Raw genomic sequence first — 21,501 nt, forward strand, 5'->3', positions numbered from 1 at the left:
GCTTACAATACTGCCACTAAAGCTAGAGGAGTGTTTTGAAGCAATGTAGCTTGTACACCATGGTGACAAAAAGGCAATTGTCCTCCAGCGGTGGAGGCATCGCATCGGTAAACATTCTGCTTAGGCTGTGATAGACTCCTGTCTCAGCACTTGCTATGGAAATGAAATTCTTATTGGATTTTTGAGGAAAACGCTGGAGACAGAGATAGCAAATTAACAGCTTTAAAACTAACAACTTTCTCACTCAGCCACAGGGTGGGGGCGTAGCTTTGGTGATGGTGTTTTTTCCTAACAGGGTGTATTGTTATTTAATTAGGATATTTTTAAAGAAAGTCTTGCCGCCTGCCTCTTGCCCCAAACAGAAAAAACCCAAAACCATTCGATGATTTTAAACAAGAGATAAACTGGATACAAAATGAGTAAATAAATGGAAGTGACTTTCAGAAGAAAATGAAACGTTAAATGTAAAGAACTTGAAAGAAACCCAGTGAATTTAGAGTCTAATCTGACCTTCTAGAGATTCTGGTTCGCTGTCCATGTCCCAGACGCGCTCTGCAGGCTCTCCGCAGCCCAGAGCGCTGCTCGGCGCAGCTGAGACCCGCACGGAGCGCAGGGTCACCCCGGCCGCTCCGTCCGCTCCGTGCTTTTCCCTGGGACCGACACCCAGGGCGACAAGGCCGTTCTCACGTCTTCTTTTCCCTTTGAGCCATGGTGTTTCAGCCTGACTCGGAGCGAGGGAACGCTTGTCGCTGATGAGGATGCACAAAGTGCTACCGCAGGGCATCACGAGAGCCATGGCAACCGCACACCTTGACCCAAGACTACCTCATTAGGAGACATGGGGAAATAAAATATTGACGTTTAATAAAGACAATTTCCACACCTAGGGCTGAAAGCATTTGAGATATTTTCTTTACACTGCAGACCTGCAGCCTGCTGTAACTGTGTCTTGACCCAAGAGCTGTTTTTTCATTCCATATAATGTGATATCCGTGAAGCCTTGAGATGGTAATTGGGCGTGTTAGACTTATTCCTGAATAGAAAACTTAAAAACCAGAAAAATGATCAGTGAGAAAATAAAAAAGCCCATGTTGAGATAAAAAAATAATCAGTGAGAAAATAAAAAAGCCCATGTTGAGATAAAAAAAGTTCAAGAGATATTTTGGTTTAGCCGGGGGAAGATGACAATTATTACATTATTTGTTACATTTCGTTTTGCTAAGTTTACTTTTTAAGGTAGTATATCCAATAAGTGTCTCTATTATTATGCCTCTTAGGAGTTCACATAATTAACATTTTTAAATCTTCCTCTTGAAACCATTTTCCCTAATTAAAAAGAAAAAAAAAAAAAAAGAAAAGAAAAAAAAAGTATTTGTAGTCTGCCAAAAGCCTGGCAATGTTCTTGTGATGGAATGAAGATATTTGGGAGAATCTCCACCATTATGAACCTAGCCTTCTGGGAATGGGAGGAGTAGTGCTGAAATGCAGCCCTCAGCCTGGTTTTGTGTGCAGTTTACCCTGTTCATCTCTGCCCTTATGCTGGACACTCACTTTGCACAAGCAGTTGTAAATAACTTAAAACCTCTGCATTTTGGATTTACAGCGATGAAACCCGCTTTTGTATTTATTCTTTGTTGGCATGGAAGTCTGCGATTCCTTATTTCTGCCCGTTTGTGTCCATTGTGCTGTGTGCGGTCCTGTGTGACAACGGCGGTGTCTGTGCGACCCCAGCTTAGCGGTGGGCCGGGTCGGGCCTGTAGGGCTGGGGGCAAGTCCCTGCTCGTGCGGGAAGCTGCGGTGTGTTCACCGCGCTGTGCTGTGTTCGTGTGCCGTGGGGTGAGCCCCGTGTCCGGCCGCGCGGTGTGACCGCGCTGTGCGGGCTGTGCAGCAACTCCACACACTGTGAAATGCGGGGCGGCAGAGGGCGAGGTGTGCGGGGTCTGCAGCGCACGGGGGTGAGGGAGTGCGTGTGGGAGGAGATGGGGGAGTGCGGATGAGAGGCGGTAAGTGAGAGGGGCTGCGTGCGAGGAGGACACGCGGCTGTGCGTGTGCTGGACGGGGAGCCGAGGACAGGCGACCACGCGGGTGCGCGGGACGAGGAGATGACAAAGCCGTACTGCCCTCGCTCTCGCCCCGCCCCGCTGCCCTCCGCCGGCCCCCGGGGCCGGGCTCCGCCGCCTGCGCCCGCCCCGTCCCTCCTTCCCCCCCCGTCCCTCCTTCCCCCCCTGCCACCGGGACTTCCCTTCGCGCTCTATTCAGCGGTGCCGCGCCGCTAGCCCGGCATGTCCCGCAGCCGGGCTTCGCCCAGCGCCCGGCTCCTGTAACGCCTCGGCCCGCGGGCGAGGCAGGGCCGAGGGGGCCATGGGGGGCTCCTGAGGGAGCGGGGAGCGGAGCGCCCGGCCCCCGCCGCCACCATGGAGCCACCGCCGCCCCCGCCCGGCGCCCCCAGCGCCGCCGAGCCCGCCGGCTGCCCCAAGGACACCGACCGCCAGCTGCGCCTCCGCCTCTGCGTCCTCAACGAGATCCTCAGCACCGAGCGCGACTACGTGGGGACCCTCCGCTTCCTGCAGTCGGTGAGTGGCACCGCGGGGCTGCGGAGCGCCCTCGGGGGCACGGCGGGGCCGGGCGGGCGGCCGGAGCGGCTCCTCCCGGCGGCTCCTCCCTGCGAGGGGGCTTCGAGGGCGGCGGGGCGCAGGTTGTGGAAGTGCCCGCGCCCGGGTCCGCTCCGCCGAGAGGGAGTGTGTGCGGAGAGGCCCGGGGCCGGGCCGGGGCCGGCAGAGCCGCGGTTCTCTCGCCCCCGGCGCGGAGCGCGGGCAGCGCCGGCCCCTCAGCGCTCCCGGCCCCGCGGGGCGGCAGGAACCCATCCAGGAGTGGCTCTGCTCTCAGAATGCCTCGTCCCTTTGCTTGTTGTTGCTGTTCAGAAGTTGCTTTTACACTCACTTGGAAAATCTACTCTTACTGTCAGTTGTTTATAAATAAATATTGTACATGTATCCTTGTTAAATGGTAAACATAAATTTGTGATTGTGCCGGGTGTGTCTGTGCATGTGGAAGCAATTATACCTGCCTCTGAAATTATTCACGGGCTAGTTCAGAAGAAAAAAATCCATCTGGATATTTCCATTTTCCTATGTAGGTTCTAAATGTGGAATTCATCTGTGTACCACCACACTCCTGCAAATAACTAGAAAAGCATGTAGTAAAACTTACTAGATAACAGATAGATATAGATATAAAAGAAAAACTAGTGATCACACAGCGATCAAGAAGCAAAGCAAAGGAAGTCTCTGCAGAGATTTCTAAAAGATTGTTTCTTAAAGGGCAGAAATTATATCTGGTGTTTTTCTAGATAAAGACTAAACTCTGGTTTCATCTAAAAGCACTTAGACCCTGGTCCCCTTTTGACCTGTCCTTCTGGCAAGATTTTTGTTTGTTTGTTTTTTAAAATTAGTTTGTCTTCAGTGTTTTTCAGATTCACCAAAGTGGAAAACTGTCTAACATAAAAGATAAATTACAAGGATGTGGTTGCTTTATGAACTAGTCTCTACTTGAACCCTCCTCTTCTCTCTCCAGTAATTGAACTCCGAGCCTTTAATTTGAGTTTTCCAACTGAAGTGCCAGTTAGCTTCATTTAGAACTGTGGTTCTGTCTCAGTGTAAGGAGGTTTTCTTCTAGGATGTAGAAGAGCCTCACCCTACAGACGAAACAAAACAAAACCAAAATCCCTCAGAAAACTCCTCTGTCCTAAGTACTGAATTTGAGATTTTGTTAGCTGCAGGCTAGAATGTAGATTCAAGCTACATATATTTTTAATTCCAGTTCTTACAGCTCAATGTATTCATAGTGTTAGCTAAATGGGTTTTTCATGTATTAAAAAAAACAAAGCAGGTCTTTTATTTATTTGTATTTGTTAACTTGGCAGTTTTCATTAGAGCAGTAGTGAGTAATATGCCCTAGGTAATGGCAGGAGAAGATCCTGATGGAGCGCACTCGCTGGGTCTTGGCTGGCGCTGCTGGCAGTTAGAGCCCTTCTGAGGCACTTTGCCACCAGGTGTAGAGTGGCTATAGTATTATCGTGTGTTGCTTCTGGAAGTGCAGCTTTACCCCCCTACGGAATTTGTGTTTCAGTAATTATGTTTGAATAAAGCTCCGAGGGTTAGGGTCTTCTTCATCTCTGGGCCTTAGTTTAGAGCAGCATTCATACACAGGCTTAACTTCGTGCACATGTCAAATATTCATGTGCTGTCCTAAATAATGTCAGTTTCCTCAGTCATTGACCTACATCTTATGGACTGAATCTCTGTACAACTGCTTTCTTATAGCTGAATGTTGTTAGCCCCAAGGAAAGGAGAATGAGGATCTACTGCAGCATGTGAGGGTAAAAGGAGCAGTAACGGGATGAAATTTTTAAAAATAAAATTTGGAGTGTGAAATATTTTCTGCATCAATTTTGTGGATGGCCATAACTTAATCCTTCTAACAAGACAGCCCACAAGAAAGAATTCTTCCCCACCTCCCACATTGGACAGCCAACACAACGTGCAAGGATAACATAATCTATATAATCACTGGGATTAGATGCAAAAGTTTTGCTTTAGGATACTGATGAAAGTACTCCTGTAGCCCTGGGACTGTATTCTCAGCTGTGCTTGGCCTCACAAGAGGCCACCCAGCTCGTGTTTGTTGGCTCTCCTGAGCGTGCTGGCACCCCTGCTCAGCAGCCACCCCTCCTGCCCATGGATCGCTGTTTCCCCAGCTCGTGTTCTGTGGGCAGCACCTACCCAGTGCAAAATAAACATACACTCTTATCCTGCCCGGGGTGATGGACCAGGTTAACACTCCAGTGTCACTGGCAAGGTCAGTTGTTTTGTCCTTAGTGCGAATTGTACTAAAATGGTTTGTACTCCATATGATCCAAGTGTAATTTTGGCTGCCCTGAAAGACTGCTGTTTTGTGCAGAACTGCAGTACCCTAATCTTCTAGAAACTTGTTCCTGTCAAAAAGGAGATGAGACAGATGTGGGGTATGGGTTCCTTTGCCTAAGAAACGTCAGTAGCTTGGGTTAAGTAAAGGAAGGCTAAAGCTCATATCTTTTATTATTATAATGAATTTCCCCCAAGTAGGCTGGGACAGCTGTGCTTGTATGAGGGAATCTGTGCTCTTGGTTAAATATTTGCTATTGAAGCCCTAGTCCTCATTAAGTGTTCTCAATAAACAATGTTTTAAAAAGCAAATAGCTAAATTCTATGAGTTTATTCACAGCACTGAAGATGCTTGCTAGCAGCAGCTTCCTGTGTTCCCTGGTAATGTACAAGAATCTCTTAAGTATTTAGAATCTTGTAAGTATTTAATGCTATGGGTTTGCAAATGAATCAAAATAACCTCAGTTCACTTATAGTATTTTAATCTGTTTTAGGAGATAAATATATGATCATGTTTAAGGAAAGATTTCCTTTTTCTTTTCTTTTTCTATGTTCAGAAATGTTTTCCCACTAAGGTGCAGGGGAAAATAGGTTCATTATTAACATAAGGACTCAACCCTTATTTGCTTTACCTAAAAGATTGTGGTCCATATTTTGCTTTCATAAATTAATAAAGTGAGTATGTAAAATTTAATATAAAGCATAATGAAAGTTATAATTAAATAATTAAAGTGATAGAACATGGACTTCTAACTCTCTTCTACCAGCTCAGAGCTGATGACCTGAAGTTACTGATTTAGTTACGAATATACGCACATGATATGGTGTCCTGTTTTATTTGCCATTTTGTTAAGCAGGGATGGTATTATTGCTAATTATGGAATTATTCTTGAAGAAGTGCTGTGTAACTCAGGAGTACTAATAGACAATACTGCAGTTATGCAGCTGTGTTACTGGCTGTACTAGTACATTATACAGACAAACTTTTTAAGCAGCAGGGAGAACTGCATGGTGCAGATGGAAATATATTGCTGCTAACATCATTAAAGAACTACTGATCACAGAAGAAGCAAAGTGGAAAATTGTTAGAACCTAATGGAACTTCAGTAAAAGTTTAAGGAGTAAGATAAACTTCAAAGGCATGAAGACAGATAATTCTGTTCTAAGTCTCTGGTGTGATCATAAACCATAAGGATTTTCAGTCTCCAAGCTTTAAGATTCAATTAATCCTTTGGCCTCTTTTAACTCTGTAACATCTACAGAAAGTTTATCTTGTCCTATGTAATTTTGTAAATACCTCCTTTTTTTTTTTTTTGAATGGCAGCAGGTGATAATTTAGTTTAAGTGACCTGCTGGATAAATGCCAGCATCTGTCTGGTGGCATGCAGTCCTGTGCAGGAGTGTGGGGCTGCCGGCGCACTGCTGGAGGTGCAGTGTCTGCAGGCTGCAGCCCTCAGGCTTGGCCAGGCTCTAGGTGCCCGTTCCTGGAGTGTCACTTGGTACAGGGAAGTCATGCACAGTTTGTTGGGGAAGGAAAGGTTGTGGTGTGTTTGACTGTTGCATGGTCATTCCACAGAAACCCAGTCAAATCTGACACTAATATTTCAGTAATTAAAGATCAGCTCTCAAGTAAGGAGACACAGGAGCCTGAGCGATTTCAGACATACTTGTCAACCATCATTCTAAAAACAGATTAAATGGTGAACACACAGCAGTTGGCGGTCAGGTTTTTAAAAGGTTTTTTTTACCATTTTGTAGATATAATCATGAATTACATGTGGAAGTGTTGGAGCAGTAGTTACTCAGTACGCTGGGTTGCAGTGGTAGGTATTTTGTTGCATCACTTTTTTCCCTCACATTCATTTATCTCATCAAACATTCAGCTCAAACCTGCACATGCAGCTCCCACAGCTTAGCTAATTGCAAATATATAAAGTCAAATTGTTCTCTACATTGTATATATATGTCTCTTTCACCTTTCCAGAGACAAACCACCAACTTGCTAATTTTAATGTCAGAATGACAGGATGTACTTTTAGCTTGAGCAATTGCTGCTTGTTCTGTGCAGGCATGAAAACAGTAGGAAAGGTGAATTGTTACCAGATAGGTATCAAATTGGATAAGTAATTGTACCAATACTATTTTTAGATTTTACTGTCATGCATTCCTTTATTTTTGTATGAAAACTAGAGGTCCTCTTCAATCCTTTTAATTCTGTAAATGTTACATTAGGACATGTGCCATCAGATAAATTAGCCCACATCCTACAGACTCAAAATATTTGTGTTTTGATCCTCTTTCTTGCTTGCCTTGTAGGTGTAATTGATCTGTCTCTGGGTTTTGCACTCCACCCATCTTGAAACACGATAAGCATCACAGGCTTTGTTTGGTCTTCCCCCCCTCCTCCTTCCCTTTCTATTTCACAATCTTGTTTGCATCCAAGATAAGGCTCTGGTGCTCTAATAGAGTAGCAAACAGACCATTTGTCTCAGCTGTGAGCTGTGGTTTCCTGTCCTACCCTGTTCTCTGCCTGTTCACCCTCAGTAGATACAGATAAACGCTGATTCTGGAAGGTGAACCATATGGTTTGGGTAATGGTGCTTCTTTATTAGGAGACAGCTAAAGGAGCATTCTTGGGAGAGGAAGGAGATGGGAAAGGAAATTGCTTGGAAGTGATCTAAATTACCTTTGCTGATCTGTTATTTTGGGTCAGTTGGTCACCTACAATTGTTAGAACTGCAAAAGATGTTCTGTTTAGTTTTAAAGTTACCAAGCTTTTTTTTTTTTTTTTTTTTTTTTTTTTTAAGTCTGGTTCCTGATGTATGCAAATTGAGGAAGATCACGGATTTAATTTTAAATGACATATTTGTAGTCCTTCTGGTTGTAAAGCACGAATTGAAGATAGAACATTAGCAAAACAAAAATGCTTCTGAGTGTTTGGGGGCTTTTGTTTTGACACTTGAATTTGAGGTTGGCAATTCTGCTAGTAGAGTTCTCTATTTAGACCAAGTGTAGTGCAAAATCAGCAGCTAAAGGCTGAAATGCAAATAGATTAAAAGGTTCTTTTGCTCCAGATACAAAGAAAGAAAGTGAAGAAAACAATCTGGATGTAGAAAGATGGAGCAAAAGTGAGACACTGAAAAGCAAAACTAAGCAAAGAGAGAGCTCTGAAAATATTTATTCATCTGAGCTTGTGGTCTAGAGAGCCGTTTACAGCCATGGGTCTAAGATCAGGGCTGGAGGATCCAGAATACCCAGGTTCTCTCCTGCTCTGAGCTGTATGAGCTTAGGGTGTTGCTTTGAATATAGTGTGCTGAGCCCATGCCTTTTGCAGTGAGGCTTTACAAATCAGTTACATAGGAGTTCAGCAGGTTTTTATGTGAAAGAAGGTGTTTATTCTTTTTGCACTCTCACAGAATTTCCATGGTGAGAAAATATCAATAAATCCCCTGTGTAGTTTTACCAGTTTTCTGCCATACAGGTGAGAAACTAATTTCTGTCTGCTTCCCTTAACTCATTCCAGCTTGGTGTGCATCTGATCCTTTTTACCCTTTATCTCTGAATTACTTCGGTCGTGTTACATCCTTTGGAATGAGGTGTCTGACCTCTTTCTGGCTCTGCATGTCTCCCTCCTCTTGGTTGCTGCGCTGTGATCAATCAGCCCTTTTGCAGTTTGTCCCTCCCTCTCATTTCAGGCATGCCAGTTGCTGTTTGAACATGTGCCATGATCTCTGAGGGAGGAGGGAGTGCTTGGCTGCCCTGGGCTTTCCCAGAGCCACGCTGGTGCCTCTGCAGCAAACCTCTCCTGCCATAGCACTGTGGGAGCTGAGGGAAGGGAGGGACAAAGGCTCTGGTAGAAAGGGCATGAAGGTCAAAAAGTGAGCCAAGCATCGCAGAGAGCAGAGTATTGCAGTTCCTCCGTGCATAGCTGGATGCATGTTTGATTTTACAGCATTTTCAGCTGATATTTGCAGGAAGCGGACTGATACCCATTATGGGAAACTTGTTTGTCCCTAAATATAGGAAGCAAAAAAGTTTAAAAGCTTTGATAATTTTCTACTCCCTAGGTCACACAGTATTTCTGCCATAGGCAGAAGTACTGGTTTGCAAGGAGGAGAAATGTAATTCTTCAATTTTACATTGTTATCATGGAATCATGAAAAGTAGCCTTGGAGAGAATCTACACAAACCATCCCATCATATTCTGATATGGAAAGATGTTAATTTCTGGTGGTTTATCCTGGTGTTTAGATGTTGTTAGTATTAAAGATGTCTTCTTAATCCCTAACATAATGTCTAATCTTTTTAGTGCTCTTTTTTTCTTTGTGTCAATCCCTTAAATATTTCAAGAATGTTTTCACATTTTGCTTCAGATTATGCTAAATTGTCAAATTGTTTCATTTTCTTTCTCAAAACCAATTTAATTTTACTTCTGATAATTCCTGTGCTGTTATCTGGATTCTCTGATCTGTTTGTGTCCTGAACCCTAGTGCCCAAAACACCAGGTGCAAGGCACTCCCAAGGCTTTAGCAGTACCAAGTGAGGCAGTGGATTACTTACAGGTTTTTTACAATATACAGAGTATTACTGTCACAGGAGAGAAAGGTTTGCCTGAGTTTGTACCTGCATTTGGGAACAACTCATTGCTCATACCAATAACTGGGTGTCAGCATAAAGCATCTATGGGAGCGGTCAGGTATTCAGACTCCTGGGGGTGCCCTGGAAGTGCAACGCTGAACCCTCCCGAGCGGTAGAGGGTGATGTGTTTGCAGGCTCCCTTTCCCCCTTTCCACATCCTGGCACTCCCAGAGGCACCCGACACAGAGCGTTTCTGAGGCTTCAAGAAGCAGGATCTCCCAGGTGCATTGTCTGCCTTTGGGCACCCAGATGAGTCCGGGACAGATGAAGCTTTCAAGAAATTACTTATTTCTGTTGCCTGTTTATTGTTTGCTTCAGGCTCTTACAAGAAAATATAAAGGGACTGTATGAATTTCTGTCTTCTTTCCAGCTGTAGAATCCTTTTCTAATTTTGTTTCCCCAATGGATTTCCAGCCTGCAATGGTAAAGGCCTTGCACATTTGTAGTGTGGTTTAGGATGTAAATGATGGTGTATCTTTTGGTTTTGATGATGCTTGAAATTCCTGTGCAAATGGCAGCCTGTGCTGGTTACCTGGAGTGAGTACAGCTAGTGACAAGAAAGGACTTGAAATAAGCAACCATGTCCTTTCTCAGTTGGTTACAAAGACTTCTTGTGGAGCAATGCAATTCTTGCAAAGCCATCTCATCTAGACTGAACACTACCTTTGACTGCTTTTCCCTTCTGTGCCACAAATTGACTCTTGGACTGGGGATTGCACCAACAACATGCCTGAGATCTCACCAAAGTGTTGGATTTAAACATTGCTGCAGACGAAGAGTCCTTTTTAATTACCCAGTCAAGCATGATTAAAGCTGTCACACTGCCTCTGCAGGTGTGATTGAGTCAAGCTGTCGCAGACATAGAGAACTGCAGTGGATCTGTGCTGGGACAGAACCTCACGGTGGCTGTCTGGTTGGAACACCTGACTTCTGCATATCACCTTCACCCTTCTGTAGATGCCATTCATGTGAAGAGACATTGGCTCCCTTTAAGCTGCAGCTCTCAAGAGCAGAATAAGAGAAAACAGCTCTGTGAGGAGAAAACCTTGACCCTTCCTCCTGAGTCTTCCTCCTTGCTTACACAGCTGAATGCCGTATGTCGGGCCAGGAGACACTGAGTGCCCAGCTGAATGCTGCTCTGATGGGCCACTTCAAGCCTAGGGACAGAAAGACAGAATTTACTGTTCTGGCACTGTGGGGCTCTTCTTAGGCCTGTCTGCCCTTTCAGTGCTATCAGCACAAGAGCTTGTTACAAACCAGCTGGCAATGACCCTTCTACAGTTCCGGAAACAGTGACAATTTTATGTTGTGTATCTTTGAGTTGCAGAGGGGGCCACAGATTTCTGAATCCTGATTATTTAAAAGTTGGTATGACATGATGGGACTGTGGAACTGAGTTACAGGAACGTTTAGGTTCACGTGAGGATACTGGGTCATTATCAGTATTCTCACCTATTCCCATTGCTGAAATTATTTTTATGGAAGCATATCAGCCATACAAATAATAACTTGTTGCAGTTAATCTGATGTCTCATGACTCATGGAGTAGATTTTGTGACTATTCTTAACCTTTCATTTTGTACTTCTGGTTTTGCTGTGGTCATTTCTTGTGCCAACAGGTTTGGTACCCAAACTACTTTGCTTATCTAAAATAAGGACACCTTTTTTGCTTAACAAGTGCAGTTGTTTAGTCCTTATAAAAAACTTTGTAGACTAGTCTTAATTTATTTAGCTCAGTTATACACTTTCAATTAAAAGAAAAGAAGAAGCAAACAATCTGATAGGCAGAGTGCTGTTTATATATTCCCTGTGGATTTGTCAGTTGTTAAGGTACCACTAGCTAAGGGATAGGACCAACATTTCCAGGGCTCCTGCCTCAAGCATGTGTTAGGAACTGTTTCACTGTATGTTTGGGTGTGGAGCTTGATGTGATCAGGCCAGAAGCCTGGCTTGCACTTACCAGGCTGCTGGTTTAGTTGTGAACCAGAGCCTGCTGCCAGTGACACCAAACCCACATCCTTTCTGCTGACATGTCTTGGCCCAGGGTGTCAGAATGAGCAAACGCTGACGCCTGAGAGGCACACTGCTTGCCCCTTCCCTAAGAACACCTCTTCTGCAGAGAGGTTGCTCCAGTCCTTTGCACCAGTGTCCCTGACTGCTGAGCTTGCCACCAAGGAATGATGCTTATCTTTGGAATCTGAGCAATTTACCAAGAAACAGCTTTTAACCCATGACTCTCAATTTACCGAATGTCTTCCAGATGTTTACTACCTTTGTACATGACAAAACGGGCTTAGATTTAAAAAAAGAAAAGCCTAACAACATCATCCATACCCTCTTACACTTTCTTTTATCTACAGTAAATCACATTAGTGATAACACTTCTGTCTTGAAAGTTTTGCTTGCTCATGCTTCTGGCATCCTAGCATGGTTTGCCATGAGATACATAAGGGAAACACTTGTCAGGAAAGAGGGGAAGACATAAAAGGTAGCATTCAGGGATTATTTTGGATGCTGAGGAAGCTGACAATGAGAGGAGTTCCCTGATATTCAAAGTGTGTGTGTCACTGGTGGAGGGCTTAGGTGGCAGACTCTTGATAAGAACTCACTAAAATGCAAATTCTTAGCTCAGGTAGGTAGATGGGTTTCAGCTACATAGCAAGGTCTCTGATCCCACGGGACTTTCTGTTTTATCTGGCAACTGTTTTGAATGTCACCTCACAGGGAGCCTTGCCTGTTAACCTCATCACTAGGTGGCTACTGCCCTTCCCATTTTGTATGAAGGGGCAGTAACAGAAGGCTGTGAAAGTTTTTAGGACTCTCACACCTGATTCTTAAATAGCATCCATGTTGTTGTGGGAAAATTGGACAAGCTTAATGTAGGTATACATGAGTAGGCTGTGTGCTATTTAATATGTAGGTGGCAGAGGAGAAGGCACGGACACAAAAGTTTATCTGTGTTGTTAGACCTGGTCAGTGGTTAATGCCCTGTATTGTTCAGCTAGAGGCTTGGGCTTCAAGCGTAGTAAACAAAACAGTGCCAGGCTTTACTCTTTGGCCCTGTGGCCAACTGGCACGGTCTGGTCCTGCCCTGTAGTGCTGAACTCCAGTCTCCAAGCAGGATGGCTGCATTTGGACTCCCTCCTGGGAATGGTGCTTGGGCTGCCCAAACTGGCGCCCATGCCTGACAGTTTGGGAGAATGCTGGTAGCCCAGGCCAGAGAACGCCAGAAACATTCTGCCAGGTTTCTCCCAGAACCGCACGGCTCAGGTGCGTGTCCTGGCCCTGTGGGCTCGCCACTGGAGGCATGGCCTAGGGCCCACCCCAGGCTCTGGCACTTGGTGCTGAAGCAGGATTCTGGTAGATTGGAGCTCACGCCCAGACGCTGTGCTAGCTTTTCCTTGAGGGTGCTGATGTGGATGGTGTTACTTCTGATGCTTTGTTATTATGTGAAAGTTCTAGGTGCCAGGTCAGAAATGCTAGAAATATGTTTTATCAGCCTTCCTTAAATTTTTGCCATTATTCTCTTGCCATCATTACTTGGGATCTTTTATTTTGTTTAATCTGTGGAGGAGGAGACAGAAAGGAAATACAGTTTGAATGGCTGTCAACTACTTCAGGACAGTGTGAAAAGGAACTGGATGTTAATTACCTAATTCAGTGTCAACATTGACAGTTGTCAGCTGAGATACTTGTTGACTGAAGGTACTTTGGTCCTTCATATGAAGGATGCTTGATCATTTCTCTTTTATTTACTTCCTTTTTTATTGAAGAAAATGCAAGACTTCAAATGATAATCACTGGACACTTGCATATAATTTTTTTACCTCATACCCCTCTGGGTGCTGGAGGTTCTGTTTGTTGTATTACTGAAACTGTGCTCAGAAATCAGTTCCGATGAGAAGCAGCTGTTTGTGAGGAGAGGGTGTTGACAGGACAATAAGGGCAGAACAGTGGGGGAAGCTTTCCAAAGAAGTGCATTTGCTTTGAGCACTGGTTTGTCAGAGGCATGATCTCTCAACAGGAAAATGAGAGATGCATATTGGGGAGGAGACACTTTTCACAGATTTTGTCTCCCTTGTTGGCTCTTTAAAATGTATATGAGAAACTACCACTGTTACAAATGCATCCTCTGTGCTGGCACCAAGTCGTCTGTTCACACAAGGAGAATGTGTTCTGAAAACTTGTCACTAAAAAAGTAATGGTTTTTAGGCTATATGGACCAAAGACAGTGGTTTTGGGAGGTATAGTTGAAAAGTGAGATTTAGCAATTAAGTTATTAATAGCAGAGAAAAGTACCATGGGAGTTTTTAACCTAGTCATTAAATGGTAGAGAGGATATGAAATACAGTGCATTGAGTGTTGCAGTACCTGTTTTGCTGGGCTTTTTACTGAGTAGGCCTTCAACTTTGCCAGCACTGAACTCACAGGGTTGTACTGTATTCAGTCCTCTGGCTGTGACATTATCTCCATGTTCTTGCTTGCTACTGCTTTCCTTTCCAATGGTTGCAAAGCCCTTGTGCCAGGACAGAGAATCTTACCGGTAGATGGCTTTTTTCACTTCTGTGCATTCATCCTTCAACATTTGCCAGAAGAAGAAGTATTTGCCAGAATAACTGCACTTAGAAGTTAGGAAACAAGAGCAAAAAGCATTTAGAAACAAAACTGGACCACTGAATTGAAAGTATAGTCCTGGCTTTTGAACTGAACACATTTAGAAAGAGTATTGGTTTTAGATAAATGGAAGGAGTCAAAAAGAAGCACAGATCAATACTTCTGCATTGAAGTACATACTTTTGTGGTTAGAACGGGTCACTAAGACATATGACATCCTTACATAATCTTTCACTATTCACTAGCTATGGTGGGTGGTTCTCTAACAAAATCAGCTGCGGACAGTTCCTGTTGTTATACATTAACACATGCACGGTTTTTATTACTTTGCTTTGATTTTTGTTGTTGGTTTGGGTTGGGTTTTTTGTATGTTTGCCAAATGTGGCAATTATTCAGTGAGCAAAACAGTCCCTGAAGAAATGTGTGTTTTCCTCTTTTTGACTGTTCAACAAGCCTTTCTTTCTCTAAGTGTGCTTGGCTTCATCTTGATTTTTGGCATGGTGGACAGATCAAGCTGATGAAACTTGCTAACTTGCTTTGTGGAGTGACCTGTTGGTGAAGGGTGCTGGAATTTTTCTGCAGTTATACCAAGCAGCAGAGGAAAATCAAAAAAGGAGGAATATGTGGGGTGATACTCTGTTTTGCGTGATGTCGGGCAGAGTGCCTTTTGGGGATCCTGCTACCTCTGCAGACTTCATCCTGAGGGGTGCAGGAGCCAGGAGGGGCTGGGAAAGCTCAGCCTGTTCTAGCAGGTGCCTGTCACTTTGCAGCATCAGCACCTTCTGCTTGTAGAATTTGAACCATGAACAGCAAGGTACATCCGGCATTTCCACTGTGACCTCTGTTGAAAAACAGCTAATATGCATCTTGACATGAAATAACACTGGAAAGAACAGCCAGGCTCTTAAGGGGCTTTGACTGTTCTACTGTGCATGCACTGTGTCATAAGAGATCTTTTTGCACGATACAGGCCTTTCTGAAGCAGTTGCACAAGAAAAGCCACAATATTTGGAAAGCAAAGTATGAATCAAAATTTTTACAGCACACAGCCAGAGGAACTGAAATTTGCAAACAGCAAGCAAGAATTAAATTGCAGTGGCAGCAGTTACCATGTCCAGGTGGTGTGTGGAGGCAAGGCTGCATGACATCACTTCTCTTTTAATGTGGCTCTGGGTGAGCTGCTGGGGCAGCATGGTGTCAAAAACCAGCTCAATCCGGTGGAAAGAAACTTTTCAGACTATTTCACTTAGAGAAGAAGAAAATTTTGTTGTGAAGTGTATTAAGAATAAAGATACTGGTTCATGCAGCACTTTTTTGGCTGGATCTTCTCAAAATAGAGCACAGGTATTTAGTAGATGGAGAAACTGAGGTGCAGAAAGGCAAAATGAGTTGTACAAAAGGCGCTGATGAAGTAAGTAACAGAGCCTTGTCTCCGTTTCTTACCTCCTTTAGGAGAAAAAGCTGAGCAAAAGATGTCACATAAACGATGTGAATTTTTTTGTGAAATAGTGCAACAAGAATGTTAATTCTTCAGTCAGCTGAGCATCCTTGGCAGTTAGCACTCGATGAATTGTTGGTCTTAGCTCAATCGAGGACTGTTAGGCATAACCAGAAGCAGTCTTTGTGCACAAACAAAGAATCCATGGGGATGGGAGGCGCTAACAATTTTCCCTTCTGGGAGAACCTCTGCTGGATGCCGGCGATTGTGCTGGGAGGGTCTTCCTGCCAAAGCGTTCCTGTGTGAACATAAGGTGTAGAATGTAAGTCTTGATCCTTCAGGAACCGCCAGTCAGTGCTTTCCCAGTACTCTCAGAGAGTGGTAAAAATGTAAACAGAGAAGCTATGTTAGGTCTCAGAATTACTCAGTGGCAGTTGTCTGAACAGTTGTGCTCATGCTAAAATCTCGGCAAGTCCAAGTGCAAACACTTGGACATCTGGTTTCATGCTTGCCTAGTCTGTTTCTGTGGTAGCTGCTGAAACAAACCGTTCTCAACATTATGCAGAAGTACTTTTTAAAGCAGTAAGTGCAAGCCTGAGTTCTGCAATCATGCACACATTGAGCAAAAAGGCTTTAAAAGAAAGAAACGAAGTGAAAATGTCTGTGGTTTGAATGTATGGCTGTACAGGGATTTGAATGCCCCAGCATTCACTAGAAGAAAACAGTTTGGTCAAGCAAGGTAAAAATGTCTAATGCCAAGCTGAATCCAAGGTGAAATTTTGAAAAAGTTGTTGCAAAAGTCAGTATCTAGAACATTTCACTTATGTGCCTTCTCTGCACTTCTTTTTCTTGGTGAGGAGCTGGAACTTCTGAGATGCCACAGAAAGGAAGTTTCTTCCTCTGTAATTTTCTGTCTCCAAGGTTCAGACTTGAAGTTTGAAGGTGAATTAAGGAAGTATTTTAATCCTGAAATTCACCATAGAAACTTGTCCTCTGGGACAAGAGCATTTATTTTTGGTAGATTTCATACCCCTCTGCACAATTCCGATCTTCTAAGGCTTCACCTCCTTCCTTTTCATTCATTTTAAAGATACCTCTTCAGTCCATACTTGTTGGGTGTTGTCCTTAAAAATTCTCCTTATTTTCATATAAAAAGATTTTTGTTCACCAGCTCTGACTTTGAGAGGCCATGACTACTTTAATCAAAGTAACCAGTACCAAAATAAAAAAGTAGCCTGATACATCTCTGCAAATCATGAGACTGTTGAACCATTTGTGTAAGAGATTGGTGAGATTTTGAGTGAGGGTGGTGCGTGGAGAGGTGGAGTAATGCCCTCATATGAGCACTTCTTACCTTTTCTCATATGCCAGCCGATGTGACCTGTCTGGAAAACCAAGACCTGCCGAGACACCTGCACTGGTGGGTACTGTAGCACGAGGTGGGCTTGGACTGGTTTCCTCAGTTGTGCATCTCTGCACCACTAGAGCATCCTGTTGCGTCTTGTGTCCTGCATCACAAACTCTCCACTGTCCCCACAGTCTATTTCTGTTCTGCTTCACTCCAGCAGTTCATGAGGTGAGGTGCAAGTACCTTTGTACAAGGGCAAAGAAAAAAGAGAACGTAGTGTTTTCAGCTTCCTGCTGGAGCAGGGCACTGCCACTGCTGCATGGCTCAAAGGAGATGGACAGGTGAAAGTCCTCCCAGGACTGGTTGATGTAGAACATAATACAACATTATTATTGTGCATTATTTGAGATCATAATTTCAGTATTGGCCATTGTAAGCAATTGGAAATACTGGTGTATGTGATATGCCATTATCCTGCAATCCGTATTTCATTTAGTTATCTTAGAGTGCAGTAGATCAAACCTGAAGATATTCTCACCAATTTCACTCTTACTCACTGCTTAGAGCTTTGATTTATGTTTGCAAGCATGTTAAAGTGAGATGACAGTGCCAGTTATTGCATGCCTGGCCCCAGTGCTTAGAGGTGAAGTCCCACAGTGTCAATGGGTGTCTCGGTTTGTCTCCTCAGCTGCTGCAGCTTTCTGTATAAATGCCGCTTAAATGCTACAGTAGTTTGTTTAAATACTTAAATGTTGAGTTGTAGAGGGCAGTGTTTAAGCAACAGATGCAGTCTTGTCAGAAACAGAGGTCTAACCTTAAGGAGAGGAAGGAACAGAACAGAGGACAAAAATTGCTTCAGGCTTTTTAAAATCAGTTTGCAAATGAGTCACAGTCCTTAGCGCAAATGCACGTTCATTAACAGTTTGTAGTTGACTCGGAGATGGCAGCTGGAGTGGCAGAGGATTAGGCACTTACCTTGATTTTTAGAAACACGAAATGTTAAATACAGATGATGTTTGAGTGGCAGTTTCAAAGGAGGAAGAGAAATGTGCTGTCTTAGTCTGCTTCTGTTTTCTAGGCTTATGCTATTTTGTTGTATTTACTGTGTAAGCAAGTTTCAGTTGAGCTGGTGGAATTGGTCAGAAGGGTTGAGACTTTGGAATGAAGTGAAAGCAAATTTCATATGCATTTGGGTTTTTTTTGTTTGGTTTGTTTTTGGAGTCGGTTTTTTTGGGTGTTTTTTTTGGGGGGGGTGGGTGTATGGGGAGTAGTTTGGGCTTGAGTGTCCTTTTTTTTTTAATGATACCCCAGCTGTGGCACCAATGACAGAAATCTCACAATTTTTTCATTGCAAAACTTCTCATTTAGAGGTATATGACCTGTCAACTGTCATGTGCATTTAAGTGGAATTTGTCTAAGTTAATAACTTCTGTCTTCACTCATCATTATACAGATCTTTTCTTAAAGAGAAAGTCTCACTTTCCCAGCAGTCTAAACATCAGGCAGTTGACAAGAGCTAGATAGAAATCTCCCTCTCTGTTGTGTCTCTAGATACTATGATATTCAGTTGTCAAACTTGTCTGTTTTTCTGGGGCAACTCTCCTGTCTTTAGAAGTGATGCCGAATTTTGCCCCAAAAGGCGAGAATAACTGCTTAAGAGACTCAGCCTAAGTCAGATAAGCAGGAGGTATTTTATTACGACGCGTCGGAGAAATCACGAAGTGGATTTCTAAATTATGCACCGCAAAAGCGGGTTTTTATACAATTTTAAACAAGGATTACATCATTTATTACATGCATATTCATAGGCAGGCGGAGTCTTCTGGGAATTCTTGGTCTTCCTCAGTTAAATTTTAAGCTTTTCCTAATTTGGTCTTCTTCCTGTTATCCTTGGCATGTTTTTCCATGACTTAGCTGAAGTAACTGTTATACTTGGCTTGATCCTAACGGGTTGGCAGGTCACTTTAACTTATTGGCTTCCACTTCTTCTTCTTCAAATATTCTAATTCCAAAGTTTCTTCTGTGAGTGTATTTTAGATTACCTATCCAAATATTGTGAGTGTATTTTTACATTGCCTTACCTAAGTATCTGATCAAAGATCTTCCTGAAAGTGTATTTTAGGTTATTTATTAACTGCTGCAATTCCCTTAATATATTTTTGAGTGTCTTTAATTCTTTTATTTTTCAGAAGCTATTAACCATTATAATAAATGGCTTCATTTCCCCCCTTTTCTTATTACTTACGAATTCTTTCGTCAAATTCTAACCCTGTAGGGCGCTGATATGCTCGTACCATAGCCCAGATCATTTGGGTTCTTCTCATTATAATTCTCAGTCTCCACCACATGCAAATATTTGTAAGAGTTAATAGTAACAGAACTATGATTATTATTAGCGTTGGGTGCACCAGATAGTTAAAGACTTGTGTAGCTGTTGGGGAGTATCCTACAAAGATATCCCACCAATGATGCTGGCCTACTTGTTCTACTTTAGTCAGGACATTCTGTATTTTTCTGAATTATGTTCTACCTGCCATACCATTCGTTTGGTTGTTTGATTTACCTTTTGTATTAATTCCCTTACTTTAGGATGTGTGAGCATTGCTTTAAGGACTTCGACGTCCATCCCTATTTGTAATTTCGGTATCTCTTGATATAGGTCAAAATCTGCATTAATTAGCTGTTGAGTAGTTATTGGGACAGTATAATGAAAGTCACAACCTACTATCTTGGTGAAGTTGCATACACAAAAGTTAGTATTGTTAGTCTTTTCTTGGCAATTATCTATGGTGACGTTATCGCAAGCTGTCCTCACACAAGCGCACCCATTCCCTATATAATAAACTTGTGATCGTGTTCTATTATGCGGAAGCATTTCAAAGGTACATACACTATTTTCAGCATCTAAACATAGATCTTCCGCTTCTACTACAGCGTTTTCACAGACATAGCCTAATTGTCCTCTAGGAATACATGCTTCTGTGCTAACCGATTGCCACCTATTTTTGGTATTATCATAACTAGCCCAGACATTATGGTCTATGGGCTTGACAATAACATCTTGATGTATTGTCCCTAGAGTGAGGATAGGAAAGATAGCTCTTTCCTCTGCTGCACTAATGGTGAGGACATAGGCTTCAATGTGTTCTTGTTGAGGCTCATAAGTGAAATTTACTAATTGCCACCAGGCTTGGTGGTCCTTCTCAAATTGTGTAGTATGATTGTCCTTTAGTATTGTTTCTCTTATCTCTTGAGGTAATATACCTGACGTTCCTTCTCTCATTATTCCTGCCGCTACTGATTGTACCCATTGTTGTGTCTGAGGGCACTGGATAGCTAGTGCAATTTCTCTGCTAAGTTCCCCTGTATAGTTAGCGAACTTCAAAAAATCCTCTTCAGTATGGTTTGCTACCATGGTTAGTAATTTTACTACAAGTGATTATGTTTCTGCTAATGTGAGCATGGATGAACTGAGGGGCATTTTTAGCTTTCCTAAGTTCGACGTGACGGTACTTAATTTATTCACTAATACTTCTTGATCTATCGTGTTTAATATACCAAATCCAGTGCCAATCCATCCACCTAGATCTCTTTGTGCTCTTCTATGATGAGACCTTGTTGCTAGCCATGCATTCCATCCCTTAAGGCTTTGCTGTATCAATGGTTGGCAACCCTTTTGCAAATACGTAATATCGGTGTGAAGGTTAGTGCCCTATCACCACAGTAGCATTCTTATCAAACTGTTTCCCCACCGTAATTACATAATCATAAATATACTGATTACCGATTTGGTCTATAGCGTCCCCATTTACAACTTGCATAGCATAAGGTCTACCATACAAAATTTCAAATGGGCTTAACTTTTCTTTTGATCTTGGTTTGACTCTCAGCCTAAGCAGAGCAATAGGCAAAGCCTGATACCACTGCAAATTAGTCTCCTGGCATATTTTGGCAATTTGCTGTTTGATGAGATGATTCATCTTTTCCACTTGCCCACTGGCCTGTGGACGATAAGGTGTGTGTAGTTGCCATTTGATTTGTAATGCTTTGCTTATTGCTCTCACCACTTTTGCACAGAAGTGTGTACCTCTATCCGAAGAAATGCTCTTTGGTACCCCAAACCGTGGAATAATTTCATTCAACAGTACTTTAGTCACTTCTCTTTCCTTATTTGTCCTACAAGGGAGTGCTTCAGGCCACCCAGAAAATGTATCAGTTAGTACCAACAAATACCGAAACCCCCCTTTTCTTGGGAGTTCAGAAAAATCAATTTGCCATACTTCACCTGGGAATTTACCTCGATTTATGGCTCCTTGATGTACTTTGGTTCCTGTGTTCGGGTTATTTTTCAGACACCGCTCGCACTGGGATGTGACGTGCTTTACAGTAGTAAATAATTTCGGTCCTGCTATCCTGGCTCGCAAATGTTGATAAAGCGGATCTAGACCCCAATGGGCCTTTTCATGCTCCGCCTTCACAATCTGCCACATTATGTTCCCTGGTATTATCAACTGTCCTGTTTCTAATTGTCCCCATCCACT

At 43.1% G+C, this 21,501-nt stretch overlaps 1 protein-coding gene across 2 annotated transcripts in view; it reads left to right on the forward strand.

Moving 5' to 3' along the window:
* The first annotated feature begins 2,393 nt into the window (after window positions 1-2,393).
* Window positions 2,394-21,501, forward strand: part of PREX1 (phosphatidylinositol-3,4,5-trisphosphate dependent Rac exchange factor 1) — a 123,368-nt gene continuing 104,260 nt past the window's right edge. For both annotated transcript variants that reach the window (XM_058814926.1, XM_058814927.1), the window contains exon 1: window positions 2,394-2,573. In XM_058814926.1, coding sequence (XP_058670909.1) covers window positions 2,415-2,573 — 159 coding nt within the window. In that variant the 5' untranslated portion in view covers window positions 2,394-2,414. The remainder of the gene's footprint in view (window positions 2,574-21,501) is intronic.

This window comes from Ammospiza caudacuta, chromosome 15 (assembly GCF_027887145.1).
Source record: "Ammospiza caudacuta isolate bAmmCau1 chromosome 15, bAmmCau1.pri, whole genome shotgun sequence".
NCBI classification, from domain to species: domain Eukaryota; kingdom Metazoa; phylum Chordata; class Aves; order Passeriformes; family Passerellidae; genus Ammospiza; species Ammospiza caudacuta.